General features: G+C 37.9%; 1 protein-coding gene across 2 annotated transcripts in view; it reads right to left on the bottom strand.

Moving 5' to 3' along the window:
* MAP3K5 (mitogen-activated protein kinase kinase kinase 5) overlaps positions 1-17,165 on the bottom strand; it is a 234,775-nt gene that overhangs the window by 158,495 nt on the left and 59,115 nt on the right. For both annotated transcript variants that reach the window (XM_021670832.2, XM_021670831.2), the window contains exon 2: positions 5,177-5,316. In XM_021670832.2, coding sequence (XP_021526507.1) covers positions 5,177-5,316 — 140 coding nt within the window. The remainder of the gene's footprint in view (positions 1-5,176; positions 5,317-17,165) is intronic.

Here is a 17,165-nt window from a genome sequence, read left to right as displayed (position 1 = left end):
GTATAAAAGCATCCTTGTGCATGTGATTATATTTTGTATAGATAGTATGACACTGTACATAAGTAATTTGGTTTTTTCCCCTAACACTGTCGTTTTGAGATATACTGACATAGATATCTAAAGCACCAGTTGATTTAAATGCTCTATAATATTCCTTTAAATGATTATAGTTGGCTGGGCACGGTGGTTCACGCCTGTAATCCCAGCACTTTGGGAAGCCAAGGCGGGTGGACTGCTTGAGATCAGGAGTTCGAGACCAACCTGGCCAAAACGGTGAAACATCCTTTCTCTACTAAAACACAAAAATTAGCTGGGCATGGTAACGGGAGCCTGTAATCCCAGCTACTAGGGAGGCTGAGGCAGGAGAACTGCTTGAACTCAGGAGGCAGAGGTTGCAGTAAGCCAACATCATGCCACTGCACCCCAGCCTGGGCAACAGAGCAAGACCATTTCAAAAAAAATAAGATTACACCTAAAGGTATCTATTAATTTCTTTGGGAGGAGGAGCTATTATAAACAATGTTAACATAAACATTCTTGATTGTATCTCCTTATGCATGCAAGAGACTTTTTACAGTATACATTTAGGGTTGGAATGACTAAGTTTTGGTGATACGCTCATTTGATATTATTAGATATTCCCAAATTGCTCTTCAGAAGGTAGTATCTCTCCCACCAACAGTGTGTAGGTTTCCCACTCTCCATAACCTGGCCATCTGTAGTATAAGAGCTTTTAATTATTGACTATCTGGCATGTGCAATCATGTTTCATCGTTTTTGTTTTGCTTTGCTTTATAAGTAGCATTGTTTAAAGTGAGTGGGGAGTGGCTCAGAACACAGAGAAGGAGCTGAGGAAGGGAGTGGGGGAAAGGATCACAAGAAGCTGAGCTGAGAGCTGGTGTTATAAAGGAATTTCTAGTGATAAGAGATGGTTCATTAAAACAACTTCCTCACTCTACACAAAACAGCTGTCCATTTCTCCTAAGCCATCAGAGGTGTTTAATGCAACTGTGCCATAGCTCATTGACCAAGAGTTTCCAGACTTACTCACCACTTACTGACAGACCCCAAGTGGAAGTATGATCATTTCATAATGCACGAAATAAATCAGGAAAGAATTGTTACTAGCATTTCTTACTTTAAACCAACGTACATCTTGGCATAGATATTCTCTCAATAAACGTTAGTGTGCACATGAGAAATTCTCATGAGATTTATTTAAGAAAATTGTAAAAAAAAAAAAAAAAAAGTGTTGTTACAATGCTAAAGAAAAGAAAAAGTATCGGCCAGGCACAGTGGTTCACACCTTTGATCCCAGCACTCTAGGGGGCTGAGGTGGGCAGATTACTTGAGGTCAGGAGTTTGAGACCAGCCTGGCCAAAGGGTGAAACCCCATCTCTACTAAAAATACAAAATTAGCCAGGTGTGATGGCATGTGCCTATAAACCCAGCCACTCTGGAGGCAGAGGTTGCAGTGAGCCAAGATTGTGCCATTGCAATAAAATAAAAAAAAAAGAAAAAAATCAACTTCCTTCTCTCAAAGTGTAATGATCATCTTTTCTTGAAAAAAATATTAAAATTTTTCATTCTTAGTACAATAAAATGTACTTGTTATTTAAAACAATGGATATAAATCTTATTACAATTAAATGCTATGACTAGATTCTAAATATCCTTTCAAATGATACTTCAGACATAGATTTTTAAATTACTTTTATAGCTCCTATTATTTTTCCAGGAGCTTAAACTTAAAATTTTTTTTTTCTACGATTTCTTCCTGAGAATTTGCCGCCAAAGAGAAACCACAGTCTTCAACAAACAGCAGATGAAAATAAAACTTGTGCAGAGGTACTTTCTAGATGGGCAAAGAATTAACCTAAGTGAAACTAAACATACAACAAGAATAGCATTCTAGTTCTGTCTTTGCCATGTGAAAACAGAGAGATGCTTTGCTTTTATTTGGTTAATCCTTACATGATATATTATTTTAAATATCTCTCGTTCTGCTTATTTCATTGCAGTTTTCCTATCTGTTCGTCAGTGGCAGGAATAAGAGTTACATCTCTAATTGCAGAGAAATGAATAAAACTAAAAATACACATACACACCAACTCTTTTCAGTAGCACAGGACCTGAGGAACTCTTAGGACTCACAGGAAATTGCTAGTCTGCCAAAAATGCTTCCTATCCCAGATATTTCTGTCTTCTGCAACCAGACACATGACCTACCAGGCTAGGAATAGTCTAAGAAAATAGCAAAAGTTTAAGTTAATAGATGGGGGAAGGGAAAAGAAAAAAAGATGTAACCTACGAAAACTTAGGGGGCATAGCTGATAGGTTTTTCTAAATGAACACACTCAGCAGGAATGTATGATGTAATTTTAACTAGAAGTAACTGGTAATAATGCATAGCGGTCAAAGGCAACAGGCTTTGGAGTCAGGCAGACCTCATCCCAAATTTTCCTGGCTATATCATCTTAGGAAAATGCTTGATTTTGTTTGAGCTTCAGTTTGTGATACTAAAATACTACTAATAGAATATGCATCTCATAGAGCTCTTCTAAGAACTATTCTTCTTCTTTTTCTTTGTTTGGGGATTTTTTTGAGACAGGGTCTTGCTCTGTCACCCAGGCTGGAGTGCAGTGGTACGATCTCGGCTTACTGCAACTTCTGCCTCCTGGGTTCAAGAGATTCTCATACCTCAGCCTCCCAAGTAGCTCGGATTACAGGCATGCGCTGCCACACCTGGCTAATTTTTGTATTTAGTAGAGATGGGGTTTCACCAGCTTGGCTAGGCTGGTCTCAAACTCCTGGCCTCAAGTGATCCACCTGCCTCTGCCCTGCAAAGTGCTGAGATTACAGGCATGAGCCACCACACCCAGACCCTCCTTTAAGAATTAAATTTGAAAATATACGCAGGTAAAGAGCTTGGCACCTAGCACATAGTGAGTGTGCAATACGAAGCAGATAGTATGTACAAGATAAATGAGCACAGTTTAGACATCATTAAACTTTTTAAAGAACTACGTCAATCAAATGCCAATAACACTCCTAGACAAAGGCTAGCTTAAAACAATAAGTCAGTTTATTTGTCCCAGACATATTTGTGGTAAGATTAGCTTTATCTCTTTCTCTCAAATGTACGTTTATTTCATTTAAAAATACTTCCCCAGGAAAGAATGGGCATAAAATTAAATCACTAGATACTGGTAGAAGCAAGAGTAAAAAATTTAGAGAGTAAAAAATCTCCAACATAATAGTGCCGCTTAAATAAACTTAATCCGTCTAGGTGCAGTGGCGCATGCCTGTAATCCCAGCCCTTTGAGACCAGCCTGGGCAACATAGAAAAAGCCCGTCTCTACAAAAAAAGAGAAAAATTAGCTGGGTTAGGTAGCATGTGACTGTAGTCTGGCTACTCAGGAGGCTGAGGAGGGAGGATCACTTGAATGCAGGAGGTCGAAGCTGCAGTGAGCTGTGATCGTGAAACTGCACTCCAGCCTCGGTGACAGAGCAAGACCCTGTCTAAATACATACATATATACACACACACACACACACACACACACACACACACACATACATATATATATATATATATATAAACTTAACCCAAAGAAAAATGAAAAGAGCTAAATAAAATAATCTAATTCCTTCATCAAGTACTAACATGGGTTGCAAATAGCAGCAAATCAAAATGTATTAATTAAAAATGAGTTACAACATTTTACGATGCATTAATTAAAGGGGTAAATCTGTAGGAAAATTAAGTAGGGGCTTAAGGATTGCTCCAGATAAAGGATTACTCTAGGTAAAAAAGCACTGAGAACAAATAGGGGCAAATCTCTTAGAACTGTTTCAGATTATTCTGGAAAGGGATATGCCTGTCAATCCCTGGCACAATGCCTGGCCTGTAGTAGGTATGTTTGCTTAATGAAGTTCTACAGATTAATCAAAGAAAGCCACACATGCTTTAAATGCTCAGATAAAAGTAAAATATTACTGATATTTTTTGCATGAATTTTGGGTTAGAAATACTCATATGACAATTGCTAAGTCATTAGAAATATGGTTCAGGATTCTAGGGCTCAATGTCCCAAGGTTGGCTCAGATTTGGGAACTAGAAGACAGAGCCGAGAAAAAGCCACATGAAGCTAGCTGGAAGTTTCACAAAGGAAATGGATGATAGCAAGCTCAGCATGTGTTTCACTGAACTGTGGGATGCTTTTCAAAGAATCACACAGTGTAAAATCACTTGGCCTTGCAAAAAGCATTTTAGCAAACTTTTTTGGATGGAGGAAATGCCTTTATAGCAGTAAGCTCCTATTTACTGGACAGAATGACAATGAGACAGGTTGAATTTTGTAGACAAACATAGTTAAGTTTCTCTTCCTCTTCTCCCATCTTAGTTTAAATTATACCCTAGTAAAAGAGGATGACAACTATTTTGGTGTACTCAGAGATAATTTCTCAGAGCACTTGCTTTTTCACTTTTTTTTTTTTTTTGGAGATGGAGTTTTGCTCTTGTTACCCAGGCTAGAGTGCAATGGTGCAAGCCCAGCTCACTGCAACCTCCACCTCCTGGGTGCAAGTGATTCTCCTGCCTCACCCTCCCAAGTAGCTGGGATTACAGGCATGCACCACCACACCCGGCTAATTTTTGTATGTTTAGTAGAGACAGGGTTTCTCCATGTTGGTCAGGCTGGTCTCGAACTCCTGATCTCAGGTGATCCTCCCACCTCGGCCTCCCAAAGTGCTGGGATTACAGGCAAGAGCCACCGTGCCGAGCCTAGAACACTTTCAAGTAGGAAGTGTACTTTTAGTTGGGAGACCAGAGGGCACCATAAAGCTCCCAAAAGTGACAAAGCATGAAGGCTGGACCATACCTTATGCAATCTCCTTTCTCCACGTCTGCACTGATGACTTCCTATTAACACAGTCTCCTCCGCTACAACCGTAACTGAAACTCAGAACTCACTGTGAACTTTTTTGCTACCTGTGTCATCAAATTTCTACAGTGAATTCTCGATAAACCTCCCAAGTTGACTAGTAATTGGTGCATACTGACCATACATATAGACATCCTTTCACAAATATCAACTTAAAATGTTTTGGATGGCAAAGAGTATCCCTGAAATACTGATGCTAAAATTGAACATTCAGTAAACAAGGGAGGTACCTTCAGTGACTGCAGAGAGTCCGAGTTAGTATCACAGTAGAGGATGATGTTGTTGGCCATGCTGAAACTTTCTCTCACCCCGAGGTGGTAAAACAAGGACGGCTGCCGGAAGGCATCACTCATCTCCACCACCGCGATATCTGCAAATAGAAAACAAAGTCCCCCAAAGGATGACACCCAAATAATGCCCAATCAGCACACTTTGGTTTCAATTATCTTAGTACTCAAAACAGAAAATAAAGAAATGATAGGGATTTTCCCTCTTCATTTATCACTGAATTTAGAATTTGCAGCTCTACCTGGAAGTGGTTTTATAAAATGTAACAAACCTCCTTTTTCTGCTTTCAAAAGACAAGATCTTGATCTGTCACCCAGACTGGAGTGCAGTGGCATGATCATGGCTTACTGCAGCCTTGAACTTCTAGGCTCAAATGATCCTCCCACCTCAGCCTCCCTAGTAAGTGGGACTACAGGCATGTGGCATCATGTTCAGTTAATTTTTTAAAAAAATTTTTTTAGAGATGGGAGTTTTCCTATGTTTCCTAGGCTGACCTCAAACTCCTGGCCTCAAATAATCCTCCCACCTTGGCTTTCCAAAAGGCTGAGATTACAGGTGTGAGACACCACACCTGGCCCAAACCCGCATTTTTTTAAAGAAGGAGGAGATCATATGATTACTGGAAACCGAGGAGAATTTGCAATGGTGGGAAGCAGGGGCTAATGCTCTCTCTTAACTTTCAACATTAAAAAAAGTTACTAAGGCTCCAAATAAGAAAATTTTTTAAAAAGCAGATTGATAAAAAATATCAGTAACACATGTAAAATGAGATTAAAAAAAAATAGGTAAGCTTATTAGTTAATTCAGAACTAGGTTTTAGAGTTAAATAATTAATATCTAGTAAGTCCTTGGTAAGTATAATCAATAAAAAAGAGACAGAGAGAGAGAGAGAGAGAAAATGTATAGAAAATAAAACTAAGGGGAATATAACCACAGATGCAAATCCATCCAAGGCTCAAAGATGACCAGTAACAAGGCAGTAGAAATTTGATATCAAAATTTGACAATGTCACAAAAATAAAATTTAGTCTAAAACTCCTTTATGGCTATAAACAAAACTATAAAAGAAAAACTAACAAAATGTACCAAGTGTTATAAAACCTAGATCATGAGTTTAAAATTTATTTGGGGAATGCAAGGATAGCTCAATGGAAAAAAGTCATCAGCTTCTCCAAATATGCTCCAAGTGCATTAATTAGAATTCTAAATCCATTTCTCATTAAAAATAATTGCTGAGCTAGGCATAGTGGCCTGCACCTGTAATTCCAGCTACTCAGGAGGCTGAGGTGAGAGTATCACTTGAGGCTGGGAGTTTGAGGCCAGCTTGGGCAACATAGCAAAACCCCTATCTCTAACGAGAATAAAATTTTAAAATTAAAAAATAATAACTGCAAATTAAAAATACAAGGGCATTTCCTTAACATAGAGAATAATATACATTTCATAACAACTTCCAACTTGGTGCTTTTAGGTATTCCCATGAAAATCAGAAACAAAAGGCTGTCAACTATTCCCAAAACAATATGGTGGCTTTCTTAATATCCCAGCCACTGCAATAAGATTTCTAGAAAGTAAGAAGATATAATTCTAGAAAATAAAATACACAATTATCTCTATTAGCAGATGTTGTGGCTGTCAACCAAATACCCCAACAGACTTAGCTGAATAGCTATTAGAAGTAGTAATACAATTTAGTAAAGCATCAAGATGCAAAATTATTATGAAAACAAAGAGATTCCTTTGTAATTGCAATAAACATTTGGGAAATATAAAACAGAAGCCATTCATAATTACAATGAAAATGTTAATATATAACACATTTAAAAGAAGATAATTTGTTTAAAATGTATGCAATTTGTGAGAGATGAAATGTTAATATCTTTATAATCTCTTATGATTAATTTAAAATAACTCAGCGATGATAAAAACATTACATTAGAAATCACACTACAGACAACAGCAAGCAAATTCACAGAAATTTAAAATTGTAAATAAACATGAGAAATTTTTCTCCATTGTGCTTCTAATAAATACACACTAAATCAACTATGAAATACCAATTGTTTTTCCTGAGAAGTGGGCAAAGTAAAGGAGTTGATGAAAATGCGGAGAAATGACACTCTTTCAAGCTGGGGGAAGAGTATACTTTCTTTTTTTTCCTTTTTGTTTTTTAAGACAGACAGGGTCTCAGTTTGTTGCCCAGACTAGAGGGCAGTGACAAAATCGGGCTCATTATATATACACAGCCCCCAAATCCTGGGCTCAAGCAATCCTTCAGCCTTAGCCCCCTGAGTAACTGGGACTACAGGCATGTGCCACCATGCCTGGCTAAGTTTTAAAAATTTTTTGTAAACACAGGATGTCACTATGCTGCCAGGCTGGTCTCAAACTCCTGACCTCAAGCAATCCTTCTGCCTCAGCCACCTAAAGTACTGGGATTACAAGCATGAGCTACTACACCCCAGCCAAGTGTAAACTTTCTAGGAGACTTAACCTAAAAATTATGTACACTCTGACCCAATAATTCCATTCCTTGGAATTCACACTGAGAAAATTATTATAAATGTGAATAGATTTACTTGTCTGTCCACTGAAATATTATTTTTTACAATAAAATGATGGAAAATGTCTAAATACCTATCAGTAAGAAAATGGTTATATATATGTGTATATATGTAATAATGACATATATGTATCTAATAATTTAAAACAATGGGATATAATTTAAGCAAAGGAAAACAAAAAAGTAGAACACTTAGCAACAAGGGATAAATTCGAACTATGTTAAGTAAAAATAAAAAAGTAAAATATAATATATACATTGCTATGTATAGAACATACATTAAAATATAATGTATACATTATGAGTGCATTATGATATTTACATTCTATGTATATATCCATGTGTATAAGAAATACCTGAAAGTTGGACACCAACTTTTGTTGGTGGTAGCTGTGTTACAGGGATTATGGATTATTTTATTTTTGTATTTCATGCCTTCTATATTTCCCACAATTTCTATTACGAACATTGATTACTTTCACAATTTAGGAACCTATCAAAATATAAAATGAACAACATTCAAGACCTGTGTGATGGGATGTAAAAGCAAAGTGCAGCACATAAAAATACTGCAGATGCTTGAGAAGCTGTTTGGTGCAGAGTCCTCCTTGTCTAATGAGCATGAAATTAGCATTAAACTTTGGTGAATGAGAAATCAATCAGATGAAACAGAGGTAAAAGACACAGAAGAAGTTTATGAAATGGAAAGACAGGTCAAAGGAGCTTCAGACGTTTTTTTCCCCACCTCAAAGCTAAAAATGACTTAAGGACCCGTTAATACAAATAAAGAGTTTTCTTCTGGGGTCCTTAACATTTCTACATCAAAAATCAACACATGACAAAAGTGAGTCACTGCATCCTACCCACACAGCCCAGCTGCCTCCTGCACCCACACGGCTTCCTCCTCCCACAGGTGCCAGCCACTCAGCAGTCAATCACATTGCTTTAAAATCAAGAAGCTGTGTAGTGTGGGGCTGGAAGAAACCAAATAAAACACTTACTGATGAAAAATAAGAGACATGCAAAGAAAAATACTAGCTAAGTTAAAGTAATGAAAGGAGGGGAGAAATTTTTCCAGAGTACTGACTTGTGGAATTAGATGCTAAAATAAAATAAAAAGACGTAAAAAGTTTTCAGATTAAGAAGAGAAACTAGACTTTTTTTTTCTTCTTTAGATGGAGTCTTGCTCTGTCTCCCAGGCTGGAGGGTAGTGGCACAATCTCAGATCACTCTAACCTCCGACTCCTGGGTTCAAGTGATTCTCCTACCTCAGTCTCCTGAGTAGCTGGGATTACAGGTGCACACCACCACATCCAGCTAATTTTTCTATTTTTAGTAGAGACAGGGTTTCGCCAGGCTGGTCTCAAACTCTTGATCTCAGGTAATCCGCCCACCTTGGCCTCCCAAAATGCTGGGATTACAGGTGTGAGCCACCATGCCCAGCCTAGATATTTACAATAAATGGTGCAAGTAAAGTAAGGTATATGCATTACCTCTGAACATCTAAGCAGGAACAGATCCATTTCTGGATGCTACAAAGAACACTGAAAGGTGCTTATTGGTATAATTTTAAAATACAGTAATACAGTTTGGTAACTCAGAAAAAGGTTGACTTTTTTCTATTTCAAATTCAAATGAGTGACTTGTTCTAAGACATTTCTATTCTTTTCTAAATTTACTTTTTAATTGTCATAGAACAAAATTCATTCTCTTTGCCTCTGATGTACAGTCTAATGGGTTTTGAAAAATGCATATATACCACCATAGTCATGATACAAAATAGATCTTTCACCCCAAAAATCTCCCTCATGCTGTCCTTTTGAGGTTAGTCTTCCCTGCTCCCCAAACCCCAACCCCTGGCAACCACTGATCTGTTTACTGTCCCTAAAGTTTTACCTTTACCAGAATGTCAGATAAATGGAATCATACAGTATGTAGCCTTTTGGGTTTGGCTTCTTTGACTTAGCAAAATGCATGTGAGATTCATACACAGATGTCCATTCACAGGTTTGAGGACATTTGGGTTGTCTCCAGGTTGGGCAATTTTGAATAAAGTTGCTATTCATGTATAAGTCTTTATATAGACACATGCTATCATTTGTCTTGAGTAAAGGCCTAGGAGTCGGATTACTAGGTCATAGGTAAGGGTATATTTACCTTAATAAGAAAATGCCAAGCTCTCCCAAAGTGACTGAAATATTTTGCATTCCCACCAGCAAAGGATGAGGAGGATTTCAGCTGTCCAACATCTCTGTCAGCACTTGGTAGTCAGTTTTTCTTCTAAAGCCAGTCTAATAGGTATGCAATAGTATCTTTTTATGGTTTTAATTTGTATTTCCCTAATGACTAATACGGTTGAGCATCTTTTCATGTGCTTATTTGCTATCTGTATATCTTATTTGGTTAGGTACTCAATGCTTTTTCCCTTTTAAAAATTAGTGTTGAGTTTGTTTTCTCATTGTTGAGGTTTGCATATTCTTTATATTTTCTGAATATTGTTCCTCTGTCAAATATGCGATTTGCAGATACTGTCAGATTATGCCTTAAGTGTGTTTTAACAAGAGAAGAGTATTTAAATTTAATTAAGTCCAGTTCAGCAACTTTTTCTTTACTGGATTGTGCTTCAGGTGTGGTACTGAAAAAATTTTTGTGTAACCCAAGGTCACAAAAGTTTTCCTACAAGGTTTCTTCTAGAAGTTTTATAGCTTTATGTTAAATTTAAGTCTATGAACAATTTAGAGTTGACTTTTATATATGGTGTGAGGCATGGGTCAAGGTTCATACTTGTAAAGACTCTCCTTTCTCCAATGAATTGCCTCTGCATTGTTTTCAAAGATTAACTGGCTACACTTTTGTGGGTTTATTTCTGGACTGTCTTTTATTTCATTAATCTATGTATTTATCCTTTGTCAACACAACACTGCCTTGACTGCTGGAGCTTTATGGTAGCTACTGAAATCAGGTAGGTCAACTCTATTCTGTTTCCAACTCTATTCTGTTTTCAAATTTGTTTTGGCTATTTTAGTTATTCTCTTTGCTTTCCTATATAAATTTGAGAATAATCTGGCTGTTGATAGCTATCAGTTGATAGCTATCAAAAAGTCCTGGGATTTTGATTGGAATTGTATTGAATCTAAAAATCACTTTAGGGAGAATTGACATCTTAACAATATTGAGTTTTTCAATCCATGAATACAGAATATCTCACCTGTAATCCCAACACTTTGGGAGGCTGAGGCAGGCAGATCACTTAAGGCCAGGAGTTCGAAACCAGCCTGGCCAACATGGTGAAAGCCTGTCTTACTATAAATACAAAAATTAGCCAGGTGTAGGCCGGGCGTGTGGCTCACGCCTGTAATCCTAGCACTTTGGGAGGCTGAGGTGGGTGGATCACCTGAGGTCAAGAGTTCAAGACCAGCCTGGCCATCACGGTGAAATCCCATCTTTAAAAAAAAAAAAAAATTAGCCAGGTGTGATGGTGCATGCCTATAATACTAGCTACTTGGGAAGCTGAGGGACAAGGATCACTTGAACCTGGAGGCAGAGGCTGCAGTGAGCCAAGGTCACATCACTGCACTGCAGCCTGGGCAACAGAGCAAGACTCTGCCTCAAACATAAATAAATAAATAATAAATAAATAAAAGAATATGGAATCTCTCTCCACTTACTCCACTTAGGTCTTCTTTGATTTTTTTCATTAGTATTTTGTAATTTTCAACAGGAGGATCATAGTTAAAGTTATACCTAAATGTTTCCTTTTTTTGGTGTTATTGTAGATGGTATGGTTTTTTAAATTTCAAATCGCAATTGCTCATTGCTAGTATTTAAAAATACAATAATTTTTGTAGGTGAGCTTGTATTCTGAAATTTAACTGAACTCAGTTATAAGTTCTTGAAGCTTATTTCATATATATTATTTTACATGAATAGTCATGTAATCTGCAACTACAAGTGATTTTGTTTTTTCCTTTCCAATTTGTATGCCTTTTGTTTTTTGTTTGTTTTTGCCTTGTTATATGCGCTAGGACTTCCAGTAACACAGCACTTTTTAAGCAGTTATATTTCATTATCTAACTAAGAAAAATATTATCTGTGGCTACTTTTTGACTCTGCTGGGTACCCTCCAGAAGTAGTAAGATAAATAGGTGAAAATTATCTTCCTTGTAAAATGATCCTAAGACATATTAAAAATGCAAATGATTATGTAATTATAATAAATTAAACAAACACATGATACTCCACAATTCTTGAACCCCATTTATAGGGGGAACAGTTTATCCATTTCATTTCATAAACACATAGTCAGTACCTACTATGTGTCAGGTACTATATGCTTTTCAAATATTAACTCAATCTTCCTAATACCCCTTTTGTGATGGATATTATTATTTCAGGACACTAAAGCAGAGAAAGTGCCTACCAAAGATCAGCTAGAAAGTGTTGCCACCGGAATTCAAACTCAAGCAATCCAGCTCTAGAGTCCAAGCTCTTTTAACTCTGAACTGAGTCACAGCCTAAACTTACAGGAGACAGAAATTCACAAGCTCAGAACACAAGTGAGATGTGAAAACAGATTTGGGGATCAAATCATACTCCTCTTATTGTGTATTTCATGAATAAATGCACTTAACAATTATCTAATTGAGTTTTTGCAATACTGTGAGTAAAACTGTCATATTTAGAAATTTAAGAAAGTTAGTCATTTAAAAGTATAGACAAAGACACAAACATCTCCTACATTTTTACCTAAGGTATAATTTGTTTCCTTGTCCCGACTGAGTTAATGTTAAATGGAGTATAAAATGAGGCTTACCAGGGGTTTATTACAGCATAATAAAGTGTTTAGGGTAACAACATTAAGCTATTGAGCTTAATTGCATTTTGGTCATCAAACGGCAGTGGCTGGTAGTCTGTGGGCTTTTTTAAATTGAATTTTCCCTTCATAATAATGTCTGTTAGTTAAATATCTCACATGAGTTGCTGCTGCTTGTGAAGAGAAGAGCCAAAGAAAGATGTTAATTGGTATTTACTGAAATTTGACCTAAAAGTTGTGTCCTGGGTGTCCTGGTAGAATCTCCTAAAGACTCTAAGTCAGGTTTCTAAAGTTTGACAGATAGATAACATCAGGATACTGCAAAACTCCTGTTATACAGTCAGGATTGTTGAAATTTTCAAGAAAGACATAAGAATCATCTGTCATCATAGTATTGAATTGGTCACAGTTTGGCAATCCCTACTATAAATGACTACTCTTTTAGTTTCATCAGCCTCTCTTTAATTTCTTGTATGTTATTTGTTTAATTGTGCCATGTAAAATGATGCAAATTTCTATCAACGTATATTCTGGCCCATAATTTCCTCATCACTAAACTCTAATAAATATACACATGGTGATTCAAACATGAATCATTCTTATATTGCTAAAGCAAATTATACCTAACCTCCCCAACCAAGCCCTAATTTTCTTATTTGGTGACATTTTATTACACTGAAGTGTTTTGCTGGCTTTTTGTTGTTGTTGTTGTTGTTGATCTGAAAAGTGAGGCCTGGTAGGCAGGTAATCAGAGGGATATTTTGCACTTCCAGAGGGTGGCCTTAAAAAGAGTTGAGAGCCACTACACTTACAAAAAGAAAGGGAAGAGAAGAAAAGGGAGAAATCCAGTGGGGAGGAAGGGACAGAAGAGAAAGAGAGAAGAGGGAGAGGGAGGAGGAGTGAAACAGAGACAGAGGGGGGTGCAAAACTAAGATGGGTTTTATAAGAACTGAAGACTCCTTGCCCAGGCAATAGCTGCAAGAGCTCAGCTTTAGAGAATGTGAAGGGAGAGAAAGCACACATCCCTCGGAGGTGCCCAGACCAGAAGGTCAGGACCTAGAGCCACAGCTCTCTGCCAGGAGGACACACAGCCTCAGCAAAGCACTCCACAGAGCTGAAGAGCTGGAAGGGAAACACTCCCATCTCCAGAAGAGTAATGAACATGTAAATAACAGACAAGCTGTTCTTTGACTTCTAGTGTTTGAATCCCAGTTACGTTTCTGGATGGATGATGTCAGACAATACCTCAAATTCTCTGAGTTTTTGTTTCTTCAACAATAAATTGGGAATAACAACATAGGTATTTACCGCACAAAACTGTTGTAAGTATTACATGTGTGCTAGGCACAGTAAACTCACTACAAATGGTAATCACATGGAGCCAGGACAAGAAATACCCAGAGGAGACCCTTAGAACAATGTATCATAAAAATATGATTGAAGATAATGCCATTATACAACTCAATACCTCCTGATAAAGCCTTATATGAGTATTTTCTCATAGAAATGATGTTGAAGGGAAATTTATGAAAACATAGAAAGCCAAGATAAAGAATTTTGACTTGATCCTATAATCAATGGATGGATCTATCCATGTCCACGAGTTTTGAGAAGAGGTATGTCAGGATCTAAGCTTTGCTTTGGAAACATAAACCTAGAATTTGTGGATGAATGATAGACTACACAGACTGGAGGCTGAGAGATCGTGTGGGAGTCATCCAAGAGAGAGTGTGTGTGTCTCAATCAACAGACAACATACGGGAGACTCAACAGGCTTCAGGGATTTGGTGGATACAGGCAAAGAAAGAATTAAAGATGATTCTGCTTTGAACATGGATAATTAAGGATAATGATTTGCCATTAACATGGTAAAAGATGCAAGGGAGGTTTTGTGGTATTTTCTGAGACAGAGTCTCACTCTGTCATCCAGGCTGGAGGGCAGTGATGCAATCATGGCTCACTGCAGCCTCTAACTCCTGGGCTGAAGCAAATCCTCCTGCCTTAGCCTTGTGAGTAACTGAGACTACAGTTACATGCCACCATACCTGGCTAATTTTTTTTTTTTTTTTTTGGTAGAGACAAGGTTTCACTTTGTTGGCCTGGCTGGTCTCAAACTCCTGGGCTCAAATGATCCACCTGCCTAGACCTCCCAAATTGCTGGGATAACAGGCGTGAACCACCACACTGGGCCAAACTCTTTTTTTTTTTCCATAAGATCTTAAGTTTGAATTGGAACACACCAAATTGGGGGGTGGGGTGTGAATATATTACTGATAGCAGTCCTTTTGAATCTCAGCAGAAAGATCAAAAACAGAAAGATGTAAAAGTCACAGCAATGAGTGATCACTGAAACAGCGAATGTAGATGAGGTTGTCAACTTAGAGTATGGAACCCAGTAGAAACACAGATATATGCTCTTGTAATGAATGTTCATAGCCACAGTATTTGTAAACCATCAACAGCAGAAGAAATTAAAAAACATGCTATGTAGAGACAATGGATACTATATAGTAATGAGCATGAAAAATATACAACCACACGTGACAACATGAATGAATCTCACAAAAACATTGTTGAGAGGAGGAATCCAGATACAAAGGACTAGGCACAGTGCAATTGTGCAATATTAAAAGTCACAACAGCGCACACCTTGGAAAGGGTGGACCATGGCTAAAGGGGGCTTGAAAGGGTCTTCTGGGGTGCTGGTAAAGTTCTGCTTCTAGATCTAGGTGCTGGTTACTCAGGCATGTTCACCTTGTGAAAATTAATTCATATCTGATCAATAATTTTGCCCAGAATGGTAAAAGAGAATCGTATTAGATTCCTGTGCCAGTAACAAATCATTACAAGCTTGAGGCCTTAAAACAGCAGAAATGTCTTCTTTCACAGTTCTGGAGGCCAGAAGTCCAAATTCAAGGTGTAGACAGGGCTGGAACCATGCTACCTCCAGAGGCTCTAGGAGAGAATCAGTTTCTTGCCCCTTCAAGATTCTACATTTTCAGCATGCCTTGGTTTGTGGTGTGTATGCATGTGGTGTCAAATCACCCTCTGCCTCTTTTATAAGGACACTGTGATGGCATTTAGGACACACCCAGATAGATGATCCAGGATTATCTTATCTCAAGATCCTTCACTTGATCATATCTGCAAAGACCCGTTTTCCAAATGAGGTAGCATGCACAGTTTCCAGAGTTTTGACATAGATATTAGGGTGGTAGGGGAGGTGATGGACAAATTTTAGCTTACCACAAGGATTATAAAGAAGCTGCACGATAAAAAAGGTGAGTACAATAGAATGAAAGGTGCTGAATATAAGGTGAGAGAATGGAGGGAATGAGCACAAAGGATTCTCCAAAGACTGGCGAAGAACAAAAGGTGGTTAACATTTTCCAAGGTCCATGGTAGGCATTTTTACAATCAGTAAGGAGAGCAGTACTGTAATGGGGCAGAAAGATCTAAAGGTTTTTGGTGTTAGAATGGTGTATTTGGACATTATTAGAAAGTGTCAAGATTTTACACATTTTTGAAATCAAGCTGAAAGAAAAGAGATAGATTTTAAAGGGGGTGCTAATTAATGGAGGCGATCTCTATATTTTTAGATAAAACAGATGGGTTGGGTTCTATGACAGAAAAGTTGACCATGGGGAAAAAGGGATACTTTAAAGGCAAGAAGGAGGGAAATACTGGGTGTGGTAGCACACGCCTGTAATCCAGCATTTTGGGAGGGTAAGGCAGGTGAATCATTTGAGGTCAGAAGTTCAAGACCAGCCTGACCAATATGGTGAAACCCTGTCTCTAATAAAAATACAAAAATTAGCAGGCATGATCGTGGGTGCCTGTAGTCCCAGATGCTAGGGAGGCTGAGGCAGGAGAATCACTCGAACCCGGGAGGTAGAGATTGCAGTGAGCCAAGATCGTAGCACTGCACTCCAGCCTGGGCGACAGAGCGAGACTCCCTCTTAAAAAAAAAAAAAACAACAAGGAGAGAAGTAGTTAATGGCAAAGACCAGGAAGTGATAGGGTAAAAGGAAGAACACTGATCTTCCTTCATTTCAGGTGGTGACTCATTGATAGAGAGCCAGGGAGCCAACAGAGAGGGAAGCCTTGTCCAGGGAGAGCTGAAACACGCCTGAGTGACATCACTGGAAATGTGCCTGAAAGTAGCACTACCTGAGCTTTTGCAGGTTGTGACCCCAATTCATCTTCTTTTTCACTAAAAGGAATTTATTTTAGCATTCCTTCTATTTGTGATAGTAACAATGCTTATGACCTCAGCAACAGAAGCAAGATGTAAGCCTCATAAGAATCAAAAACACCATTTTTCTCTTATCTGCCTACAATAAAGGTGAAGAAAAATATGAAAAGAGGAAACATCTAGACTAGATTTCAATTTTATTCTCCTTAGTGGCCATAGGAAAAAGCCTTAAATAGACATTAAAATCCCAATCTTATGAATGAATGTTCTTGGTCATGGAATGGACTGGACTAACAAAAAATCCAGTTTCAAGCATATAGTACTTTTTCCTTTTTGAGATAGGGTCTTGCTCTGTCACCC

Source organism: Aotus nancymaae, unplaced genomic scaffold (assembly GCF_030222135.1).
Source record: "Aotus nancymaae isolate 86718 unplaced genomic scaffold, 86718_ANA_hifiasm-v0.15.2.pri h1tg000040l, whole genome shotgun sequence".
NCBI lineage: Eukaryota > Metazoa > Chordata > Mammalia > Primates > Aotidae > Aotus > Aotus nancymaae.
The sequence above is the reverse complement of the archived record's forward strand: the minus strand, read 5'-3'. Positions and strand labels throughout refer to the sequence as shown.